Here is a 13,026-nt window from a genome sequence, read left to right as displayed (position 1 = left end):
CAAACCCTTAGGTGTGACTTCCGATAAGTCAATAAAAGGATGAACTGCTTATCTTTTCATATAAACAATTACATCCCGATCTCGCCATTCAATCTTGACAACTGCGGAGGGGTTTGATAGTTCAGCTTTCTGTTTTTGATAGGGACGGTACACTTTTTCTTGATATAGTTAATATTTAAGGAGATTGACGCGTCAATTTGATGGTTGCTGTAGGCAATGGATTACAGTTTAAAACTTATGTTATACTTATGGCATATATGTTTACATATTTGGTGACAGTCGGGCAAGAATCGTGATAAAACATGTTCTGTTTGAAAGAGACAAAATACCTGCACACTTGATTTTAATTACTTGTGGTTAAAAAATATTTACACTGAGAGAAAATACTATTGATATAGTAAAATTTGTCATGTGCAACATACCAGTTTATTTCAAAACAGTTTTTAGATAGGAAATAAACATTTTAATGTCATTTTCAAATGATTTCAATCATTTATTTACTATTTTATTTCCAATTTTGGAAAATTGTACAGAAATATTAAATTATTATTAAAGGTTTTAGAGATAAAATTTTATTGTCTATTTATAGAGACATCTATCAACATTTCACAAGAGAAAGTGTGAATTTTATTACTTTTTAAAAAGAAACTATAAAAAATGATAGGAAGGACTATATTGATTATTACCTGGTACTATAGGTACTAAGTAGGTACTAAAAGATGCAAAAATAGGATACATGTATAAATAGTTAATACCACTGCATCGACTTTGATGTGGTATGTCATCTGTACAGAAAAGTAAATTTTCTAAATTTAAATCACATTAAAGCAAGCTCTCAGCCTTATAAACATTGAAAATTTAACTGTCAAGTCTTTGGAGAAATATATCTTCCTTTCTTCATACAAAATATGATTTGGTCAACACTTACTTTACATCTCAATAAAAGTAATAAAAAACATTCAGTTCTAAAATGAAGTATGTAAATTCAAATAGGTACCCATTATATTTTTTTCTATGTCCTTCGACCATAAAGATAAAATATTTAAAAAATTTATTAAAAATTTTATTCGTGGAAGCAGTACATAATTGAGTAATTGACAATATTAAAGTCTGTATGAAAGATTGAAAAATGGGAAAATATAAAAAAAAACATAAATAAACATTAAAATTATTAATAATTCTCAATTTTTATTTTCAGAATTTTGTTTAATTTTAGCATTTCTGTATAAAGTTTTATGACTTCATCTATCTGTTTGTATCTAAGCTCTGTTTCAAGATAAGTTTAATGTTATTGTCTTTGTATGTGTTAGTTTATTATTTATCTACCTAAGTATATACATCGATTCCTTTGATGTAGGAATAATCTGTATATATCCCTGTTTGTACTGTATACCTATTAATACCTGTATTTTGATCAGGTATCCTATTAAATATGTTGACATTTGCTTTGGAATTAATAAGTTATCACTTTTATTAGCTAGCCTACCTTGAAACCATTGTAATAATTATCATAGATAAACTTCCTCTCCATTAGGAAGATACCCTGATATTATAATCGGGGATGACAAATCATACAAGAAATATGTGATATAATATCAAAGTTGAGTGACTTCGTGACCAAAAGCTAAATTCTTCTTCACTTTGTAATGCAAAGTACATAATGAATTATGATTTACATATTTTTATTACTTTCTCAAGGTTTCCAATATTTGTTTTTTTACAATGGTCTAATTTCTAGAATTAAGCAAAACAACAAGTTTGTAATATTAAAAGAAGAAGAAAAGAAAGAAATGTCTATAGAAATGAAAATGAATTATATAAGAGTACTAGGAGAAAGTCATGAACTCCCACTGGCCATCACTTGGCTGTCGGGATGATTTATAGTATCGTACAATTTCAATAATTTAATCAGTGGTTTTCAACATTTATTTGGCTCTTGTCACTCCCCTCTTTATACATGGTAAGCTGATGGGAAAACTCGGCATCTTTTTAACCATTGAGTTTATCATTATAGTCACCCCAATCAATATGCCAGTCATGCTTAATTTTCCTTTGATATCAAGAAAACCTTTGACCACAAAAGATGGTAAGCAGGTTTTGTTAATTTCATGTCCATTTCACATCTGTTGAAAGGTTGATACCTGGTCAGTTTTATTATGTCTAGCCGAAGCTGACCTGACTTTGACCATTAACTGCTATAAAGGTAGTGAAAGAGTCTTAATTAGAAGTGAAAAGTTTGCAGTTGTATGCATAAAAATGTTAGGTATGAAATACTGGTGATCAGATCACATGTAATTGACATGCTCCTACTGTTTGAATGACAGTTTCACATGCACAGCCTTTAATTATCTAATTGGAAGTTTGCTATGGCAAAGTGAAGATACTTTTTACACTAAGAATTTTAATTTAGTTAAATGTTTTTATCTTTTTAATGCCTACATTTTGACATAAAAGAAACATGCTTTAGTTGATACAGTTTCCTGATTGCAGGTTTTTTAAACATTGTAAAATCATTTATTTATTTATTTTACATTGACTGTTACCTGTAATTACATGCATTTTCTTGCATCTGCAGGTAAATAAGAGGCCTTTGAAGTATTATGTAACTAATTGTTAGCATGTTTTAGATGTCCTTCAGATAACCTGAATTTATTTGGAGCTTTTGATCAGGTAGTCCGATGGCTTCACACTTGATTATTTTCTGAAATCCCTCTAATAATCTAGTTATTTATTGTTTCTATTTGTACAGTCATTATACAAAGTGTACATATAATATTGAAAGTGCAACATCTTATTAATAAATCGGTACCAATGTCTGGCGACAAGACTGCTAAAATAACTATTACGCATCTTTGACTATACGATTTTTTCGATTTTTTTCAGCAAACTTCATAAATATATAAACACAGTATAATTATTATTTTCAAGTTGAGTGATGTTAGGCATCTGGCTTTCGTTGAATATTATATTGATGTTTAACTTCTAAGACACTCAATGTCAAAATGATTTTCATGATATTTTTTTAGCTGCAACATACAGTCATCAACAATAAACAAAATGTCCAGCTCTAAAAAGACTATGTATATAAAAGTTGTGATTTCATATAACACAAATAATCAATGATTTGCCTTTAAGGACCCCAATTCAATGCCAAAAAAAACCCATACAACAGCTTAGCTGACAAGATTCTTGACTTAAGACAGGTGCAGGTTAAACTTAAGTTTTCCGAGATCTCAGATTTAGTTTAATTATACTCAACTTAATAGTTAATAGAATAATAGACTTTCAGTGATGTATTTCTGTTTCTTGTAACAAAATGTGGTAAGATTAGAAAGCAGCATCTAGAGTGGTTTGTTCGCAGGATATCTAGTTAAGCTTATATATTGTGCCAAAAATAAACTGATTCAAAACAAGTTTTTGTTTAAAAGTTAATTGTTTTCCTTTGTGACTTGAGTCTTTTAAACTGTCAATACTTTGTTCAAAGTATCTTAGGCTTTTTTCCTCAGTTCAACTCTCTCAAAAGACCCAATTTGACCTTTTCGCTCTTATAGCTTAAATTAATGGAGATCTTGATAGTTGCGATTTAAATTTATGGATATGACTCAAAATGGGTATATCCTTTTAAATTTCTGTCACAAATGGTGTAATTTAATAATCATAAAAACTGGTGATTCAGAGCAGAGCATTTTTTGACATAAAGCATTTAAAAGGTAATAATGTAACAATTATCAGATATGGTACCAACTAAATGATGCCCATATTTCACACCTCATTAATTTCTGCAGGAAATATACATGTGGCAAATTTACAGTTAATATATATGTGCTGTTTTACAGTGAAGATTTCAATCAAAGAGTATACAGTGATTCATCTCTAAATACCTCAAACATCTGTGGAATGACAATTTATAATCTCATCAGGCATTTTATTTAGTAATTAAACTATATATTTTTTTTATCAAGGTTGCAGAACTGATTCTGTTAGAATGTAAATTTGAAGTAGTTGATTTGATCCAACACGTTCTGGTCTACAAATATTTGTGTGTTTTTTATATAAAGTAATGGAGTATAAACGATTTTCTTGGGTTTGTTTTGAATGAGAAAAAAAAATCAGAAAATCAGAAATTTAAATTAGGTTTCTTCTCAATAGAGTATGAGACTTTGAGGTTATTTAACCTTGAAATAGAAGGAATACTGAATAGATGTATATAACTGATTGATTGATGTCTGCAGTTAATATTACATGCATATTGTTGATGTTTTACCTAAAGTCTAATTAATGTATATTGACAATGTAAGGGGATCATGCAATCTTATTTTTAAAAAAAAATTTAAGCAAGCAAATGTCTGGCATATTTTCAATGTCCTTGACCTCATTTCAATAGATACTTAACAAAATTAACAGTATTTTTATTAGGACATTTTTTAGTCATTATGAGCAAAAGATCAATTATATTTGTTATATTGAGATCAATTGCAAGTTGAATAGGTCACTCAGAGTTCACCAGGCTTTACCTTCACCTTATTTAATTCCTTAGTTCATTGTTATTATGTCAGTATCACAGCTACTTTAAGGAATGGATTTACTATATATTGGCTGTATAGAATGATTGTTAGGTGTCCATAATAGTCAAATGATCCATCTGACAAGGTTCATCTGACCTTGACCTTAATATCAGTTCCACAACATTAGATTAGTTTGTACTCAAGTAATAATCCTATCTAGTTATAACCTTGACTGTGTACACATTACTATCCATAGTCAGCATTGCAGTGGGAAAATAATGCATATAAAATAGAATTTGATAAACTCTCTGCTGAGGCCTGACAATAGCAGACATATTCCTGATTATCTGACAACTAAGCCAATATTTCATAAATACTGTTGATTGATGATTTTAACTTAGTCCCTAGCTGCTAGTAGTTCTGGAATTGTCCTCTGATTAATCAAATCATAAAGCCAGGTTGTCATAGCAAGGTATATAAACATATCCAGGGAATATGCTTAGGTTTTATAACTCATCATATTCAGACTGCAACTGCTGAGTCAGGAGTTCGAGCAGTTGAGAAAAAACTGAGTACTTTCCTAGATAATTTTATTTCGTGGTGGTGTCTCATATTTTAATATTAGTATTAGGTTTTCATGGTTAAAGGGACATAACTCAAACATTTTTTTTTCCAAGTTTATTTTGGAATTTTGTTTAAGTCATTTAATGGCCAAGTACATAATAATGAAGAAAAGAATCCAAGAAGGCAGTCTGATTAGAAAGATCTTAACTTGAACAGACAGTCAACAATATTGAGCATACAATTATTTAAGAATTTAAATGTAATATATGTTTCCAATACAATAAATTATTGATAAGTTTTTAAAAATATGGTGAGATTCAACTTCTAAAGCAATTATCATAAATTTTATATTTAAGATTTAAACATCAAGGAATTGACAGGTACAAGAGTTTAAAAAAAAAAAGGTCTGCCTTTAAACAAAATGTGGCTCTGATGGAGAAAAAAAACTAACCATAGCTTAAACTTTTTTCTTTGAAGGTTTAAAAAATAATTAGAGAATTTATTGTGAAAATTATACTCGTACTTCCACATGACTGATTGATTGAGAATTGATGAGAAATGTTTAAAGGAAGTCAATGAAATTCTATCTTAATTTGAGCCTGCATATTTTTAATAGTTTTCATACCTGCATAGATAAACATTACATTTTTCACAGAAGTCATTTAAGGGACAATTTAGTGTTCATTGACACGAAGTCAGGTGTTACTAGGTACATGGACGTTGACCAGGGGATATTTTGGTTTTATAGTGGATATCTGACCATCATCCTTGGACTAAGTAGGCCTTTGAATTCATAATCATGTACATTTCTATAACGCATTCATCAACAAGAAAGAATTTAGTGGGTCACTTTAAGGTGAACAATTTACAGCAATTTTGTTCATTGATGTTTTTTCATAGTGGACAGGGTTTATGTGTCGTTTTCAAGTTCAAAAAGAATAATTGACGTCTATTTCAGTTCACGTTAATATCTAATTATCATTCAAGCAGGTAGAAAGATAATTTTGACTTTTCAGCAATTTTATACTAACAATTGAAATGGATTATTGCTGGTAATTGAAAAATGTTCACACTGAAATTGCCATTAAGTGGCTTGGAAATTGAAAATTTATGATGTTCTCAGAATGTTTGCCTTTCTCATAAGAAAATCTTCCATCAGATATGATAGTTTAATTGGTACTAACTTTATTGAATGGATCAAATTGACAAGCATTCATTTCATTTTGTGTATAAAGATGTATAAACTGTCTGATGGGCAGTCAACTGATTGATTCAGATATTAGTTTAGATATGCTGTACATTATGATTATTAAACCTGCAAATAATATGTGTTTTCTGGGTCATTTTGGGAAATGCATTGTTTTTTTTGGGGAAAGTTGTCTTTATAGTAGATTAAAACTTAGTTAATTTCTTTTATGATTAAATATGTATATAAAGTTAACTGTTCAAGTTTGTTATCCCCTTTAAAAGCATGTCCCTTGCGAACATGATTACACATGATTCTTGACAGGTCCATATATAAGCAACCTGATAATATTGAAAACCCTTATACTACCCTGATATTTGCATTGAACTTATGGGTCTGATTAATTGAACCAGTCTAGACAACCATTAAAGTTACTCTTTTCTTGCAAGAGTTTCTTTACCAATGAATCATAAGCCTATTAAGGGCTCACACCATGCACACTTAATACAAGAAAAATTGATGATGTCCCTTGACTTAAGAAGTTCTCTACCATGTTCAACTATAACTGCTCCCTATGTTTCTTGAGAACATATATACAGTATAGTTCTCAATGAATTGTATATAAAAAGTAGTAAAATCTACCTACAATTTATATGCTTCAGTTGCAAGAATTGTTGTTCATACAGCAGTACTATTTATCTTCTTGCTGTTGAAATATAAATGAAATATCTGCCACTTGACAAATTCGTAACCAATAATCAATCTTGCACAATATAAAACTAGGTATAATAAACATTTTGACATAGATAAATTTTGTACTATATAACTTACTGTAGATCATTTTGATAATCAGACTCTGGTTGCTAGAAACTTTGAATAGAATTTGATGGTAACTAAGTAAATTGCCACCAAGGAATCGTATAAGAGGGAAGATAGATAACTCATTAGATATTAGGAGACAGAAAAGGTGCATGTCAATAGGATATAGTAGATATAGATTTAATATGACATTTAAATCTACTGACAAAAGAACATCAATTATTTAAGGTAAAGTCAGGAGAGATCAGGGTGGATGTTAAGCTTTACGTAGCAGCATAAGCATTGTATATATAAACTTTAGATAAGCTATCATTTAGTTAATATTACCAAAGATCACGGGTAATTTATATCAATCAAGACATCATTTGAGCCAAACCTTCCTTAATCCATTCTAGTGTATTTGCTATATCTCCGATTTAACCTTTTAATCAAAGTTTTCTCAAGCTTGATAATTGAATGCCTTACAGTTAGCTGTTAATCCGTTAGTGTCTATGATGCTGCCGTGTCTACCATCACCTAGCTATTATTTTGTTGTTTAAGGTCTATACCTATAGGTAGTATTATCAGGGTGTTTTCAATGTTGTTTTGTACACGGGTTCTAGGTCATTGTTTAACGAGTGTATATACCAGGCAACGATTCTCCGTTAGGAAATAGAAATGAATCTGAAACAAAAATATTGTTATTCATAGGATAAAAATTGTTTTTCTTGTTCAATCTTGAACTCAGATTTATTTCTCTGTGTAATATTTAGTTGCACTAGATATTGACTATTTGTAATACTAATTACGGTACTGTACAGCTGTGAACAAGTTATTTACATATAGACAATAAATGTCTTTAAATGTGCACTTGCAAATCACATGTTTTGAACAACAAGATGATGCACTCAGCCTCAAACTACATATAGTGATTGTTAGTATTAATTTCAGGCCATTGAACTGATCTGTATCAACAAGTTCACTTATTTTACAGATTCTGATTTCTTTGTTATACAACATGTTAATAATAGCCACAAAAGTTTGATTTAACTTGATTTATAGCTTAATATTGAAAAAATATTGTATTTCTTTCTTTTTTCCTTAAATATTCTTCCGATGCATGAACAATTGCATAAAATGCACCAAAAAATCATTGTTAAACTTCATATCTCCAAACTAATCCATGATGTTTTCTTAAAAATGCTGTTCTGAATATATTTGCAAATTGACTTCAGCAATCACCAAAAATTGAATCTAAAAAAAGTATATGGCATTGCTAAACATAGGCATCAGTATAAATGATTTGTGATGAGTTCCTATTGAAAAACTTTTTGAAGATTTATTTTTACAATTTTTGGTCTGGTTAATATATCCAGCGAACTTCCTGTTTAATTAGTATTAAATTAAACTATAATTTGAACAATGTAACATCTGGCAGATAAACAAAGTTCATATGGCAAGAACATACATGTATCACTGAGTTTGCAGGAAAATTCTATTGACATTTTTTTTCAATGAATCCAAACCTATACATTTATATACATGTATAAACATTATTGACTCTTTTCACCAAGTTTACATGTATTTTATACAATTGTGCATCAATTTCAAGAATTTTGATGCAACTGTCTTTAAGATAATTTTGCAGTTTCAGAAAATCAGATGTATTAGCATGAGATGACATTTTAAAAGTATACAAACAAACAAAAACTATAAAAGGACTATATTTTTCTTTTGCAGGGATCTGAAGATGGAAAACATCATGTTAGATGAGAAGAAAAGAAACATTAAACTTGTTGGTATGTATGGTAATTTCTGACCAGGTTGATATGTATTATTATCTTGTTTATTTCAATAGTACATAGTATAGGTTAATAAATACGGGGTATGTGTAAGGAGATATTCAAACTTATATTTGGCACATTAGACATTACCTGTACCTTACAAAGATAATGCTATTCCATGGCTGAAAGCAACCATATACATGGGACTCTAATATGTGGTCTGCAGATATATATGGCAAGTTTACTTGAAAGAACACCTTAAAAACATCAACATACTTTCTTTTGTCTCACCTGGCCGAAAAGGAGAGGGTGAGGTTTTAACATTTAAGGCATTGGCGGTTCCAGAAATTTTCATAAGTGAGGGTCCAATGTCCAATGCCTAAGTCATGCGCCAGTGATTCCCTGTATAATATACCAAATTTTTCTTGCCCCCTAAATCCGCCTCTGTTAGGTGTCCATTGTTGGTGTCCCTCCATTGTAATAAATCAAGATCATGTCAGAATATGTTACAGCCGATTTCATTGAGTGTGTAAGCAAAGGTGATATCTTTGGTTAGCTTGCTGAACCTTGGTCATTATGAGGTTAGGTAAACTACCCTCCTTTAAGGGTAGACTTGTCCGAAGGATAACCAATTTATCTGTCTGTAGGACTAGGTTACCTCGAAAGGAGGGTAGTATTCCTTACCTAATAATGACTTCATGGTTCAGCTAGCAAGCAAGCTAACCAAAGATATTACCTTTACCTACACATTCAATGAAATTGGCTGTAAGACCAATTGATTGATTGTTGCTGTTTAATGCCACTGTTACGCTCTTGGTTATCTTGTAGTGGTCAGTATTTATTTTTGGAGGAAGTCAGAGTGAGCACCTTGAGAGAACCACTTAGTAATCACAAGAAAACTGGCAATTCTATTTAATTGGAAATTAAGTCATACACACATAACAAAAGTAAAAGAAAACAAAAATAAAAACCAGCAGATGTTCCATAATAGTTTTAATTTTTTTACATGATTTGCCTGATGCAAATTTGAATTGATAGCTTCATTTAATGTTGGTATAAAAAACATCTAATATTTTTCCTCCTATAATTTATAAGGAAAAAAATGGGCATACATAAATGTTGTTGCCATATTAAATGGTACTAATGCTAGATTGTACATTTCTTTTTATCACAGCTTGAGTTGTCTTAATCTTGCATAAACATGCATCATTCTTATAAATAGGAAAGTTTTAATAAAAAATCACTTATACAACAATAACACAAGTCATTTCCTGAAATAAAGAGTTTTTAACGGGATTTCTTATAAATGGAATGGAACAGACAAAAAATGGAAAAGTTATGGATGATAAGTGCAACAGAGTTATAATGTAAAATATATAAAAACAAGATAAGACTCAGACAACCATGAAAATCTTATTATAATTTATCATAAAAAAACTATTTATGGAAATAAATGGTACAATTGTCTCATTGATCTAGATAACATGATCACGTTTGATGCCATCTTAGGGATTGTTCTACACAATTTATTGAGGATTGAATTACTAATGGTTTACTATAATGATAAATGTTGTCATGCCATGTATAGAGTAAGAATTGAACTTAAGAAATTTACTCCCACCAACATCAATAATTACAAAGACTGACCCCCATGACCGTTTTTTTAGGTTCAGTTTTAAAAAATGTGATTTTCTCTCCTTGAAGATTTTATGAACTCAATAATGAATAAATGAATAAATTGTAATGTATGACATAGAGGCCCACATATCAGCCCCAGAAACGTAGATCATAGGTCCTTATGATATGAGCTAACCATGATTATATTTCAATTATTGTAACTATAATACTGTCCACTGTTCATCAATTGTAACATCACTAAAAGAGGCTTGTTGCAAAACTTTTACCTTAAGCAGCATGACAGGTGCCACATAAAGTGCAGGATCTGCTAACCCTTTTGGTGCACCTAAGATGACCCCCTGTATTTTACTTCACGGTCTGATATTTTTATAAGACCTATTAGTTTGTACCCTTAAATGACATATTGTTATATAAATACTTATTGGACCAACAAACTTACTGACCATAAAATTGAGAATGGAAATGGGGAATGTGTCAAAGAGACAACAACCCAAACAAAGAGGCAATAACAACCGAAGGCCACCAATGGGTCTTCAACACAGCAAGAAAAAACCTGCACCAGATGGTGTGCTTCAGCTGGCCCCTAAGACAAAAATGTGTACTATTTCAATGAAAATGGAGGCAAAACTCCATAACATACAAATGAATTAAAATTAAAAAACAAACAAGACTAACAAAGGCGAGAGGCTCCTGAATTTGGTCAGGTGCAAAAATGAGGCGGGGGTAAACTTTTTTTTTGAGATCTCAACCTTCCCACTATATTGATACCTCTATCCAATGAAAAACAAACACACAGCAATATGTGTGCAGTAAAACTCATTTTAAAAGTAGTTTGAGTGAACTGAGTGATTGAAATTGGAGGGACTAAATATTTGTGTAATTGATTTTGAATTTGATATTTTTTCAGACTTTGGCCTGAGTAACACATTTACAAGAGATGAGTTGATGAAGACACATTGTGGATCATTAGAATATGCAGCCCCAGAACTCTTTGAAATGAGTGAGAAATATGGACCTGAAATTGATATCTGGGCTCTGTAAGTATACTGTATATGATTAGACTGTTCATTTCTTCTTCCTCAGACTGCCTCTGTTATCTAAAGCAGTAAAATAAGTAAAAATACTGAACTCAAAAGAAAAGTCAAAACAGACAGCAATTACGGTAATATCAAATGACAAAATCAAAAGCTCAAACACATCAGACTAATTGAAAACAACTGTCATATTGGTGACATGGCACAGGTATTTCCTCATGTAGAAAATGGTGGATTTAACCTGGTTTTAAAGCACTATCTATTGATAACAAACTCTTTAGGTCAGAGGTCAAGGTTTAATATTTTTTATGTGGGCCTCTCCTTTCATAACCTTTCTGATGGTACAGATTAAAAGTTATATAAAAGCTTACAATAAATAATTTAAAACTTATTTCAATACTACTGTTGCTTCTTAAATATTTGTGCCATACCAGTTTGTGGATTTTGTCTGAAGACAACCCTTCAATTTTAATAGAGGATAAAATACAATACTTTGATGGCAACCAATGATGAAACAATGAAATAAGGTACTCTCTAAAAGTAATTTTTTCTTCAACCACAAAATTTTATACATTGTAACAACAAAAATAATAGTATTTGGAAATGGTATGTTCCAGCATAGAGTCTGATGCATGTAAAAGACTTGAAAAAATAAAAGCAAACATACATACAAACACGCAATGATTCACTTCCTTTAGATTTATTTAACATGCAAGTGTAAACGCATTGAACTTTCTGTACCATGTATTATTACATTGGTTGCAATGTTTTACCTTGATTTTCCATTGACATAAAAAACAGATAATTTCATGCATCTGACGGGTGTCGTCAAGACACGCTTTCATGAATTAATGTGTTGTTTAGTCACAAGTTTTCATGATTATTTCTTCAATATTTATTGGTATATTACAGGGGTGTGATCATGTATGCAATGTTGGTTGGTAAACTGCCTTTCACAACAGCCTATACAGACCAGTATAGACGCCAGAAGTTATTCCAACAAATAGAGCGAGGCCTGGTAGAAATCCATGAGAGAGAAATGATCCACCTGACAAAAGGTACACAAAATAATTAGGTCAACATACTAAATCTGTGTCATTTAAACTCACTGTGAGCACAACATAACTAGGTCAACATACTAAATCTGTGTCATTTAAACTCACTGTGAGCACAAAATAATTAGGTCAACATACTTAATCTGTGTCATTTAGACTCACTGTGAGCACAACATAACTAGGTCAACATACTAAATCTGTCATTTAAACTCACTGTGAGCACAAAATAACTAGGTCAACACTTAATCTGTGTCATTTAGACTCACTGTGAGCACAACATAACTAGGTCAACATACTTAATCTGTGTCATTTAGACTCACTGTGAGCACAAAATAATTAGGTCAACATACTAAATCTGTGTCATTTAGACTCACTGTGAGCACAACATATCTAGGTCAACATACTTAATCTGTGTCATTTAGACTCACTGTGAGCACAACATAACTAGGTCAACATACTTAA

At 30.8% G+C, this 13,026-nt stretch overlaps 1 protein-coding gene across 2 annotated transcripts in view; it reads left to right on the top strand.

Annotated features, from left to right (window-relative positions):
• LOC139488205 (uncharacterized) overlaps positions 1-13,026 on the top strand; it is a 105,332-nt gene that overhangs the window by 69,009 nt on the left and 23,297 nt on the right. For both annotated transcript variants that reach the window (XM_071273665.1, XM_071273675.1), the window contains exons 4-6: positions 8,794-8,852; positions 11,383-11,512; positions 12,422-12,567. In XM_071273665.1, the coding sequence (XP_071129766.1) occupies positions 8,794-8,852; positions 11,383-11,512; positions 12,422-12,567 (335 nt within the window). The remainder of the gene's footprint in view (positions 1-8,793; positions 8,853-11,382; positions 11,513-12,421; positions 12,568-13,026) is intronic.

Source organism: Mytilus edulis, chromosome 1 (genome assembly GCF_963676685.1).
Source record: "Mytilus edulis chromosome 1, xbMytEdul2.2, whole genome shotgun sequence".
NCBI lineage: Eukaryota > Metazoa > Mollusca > Bivalvia > Mytilida > Mytilidae > Mytilus > Mytilus edulis.
Note: the sequence above shows the minus strand (reverse complement) of the source record. Positions and strands in the feature narration are given on the sequence as shown.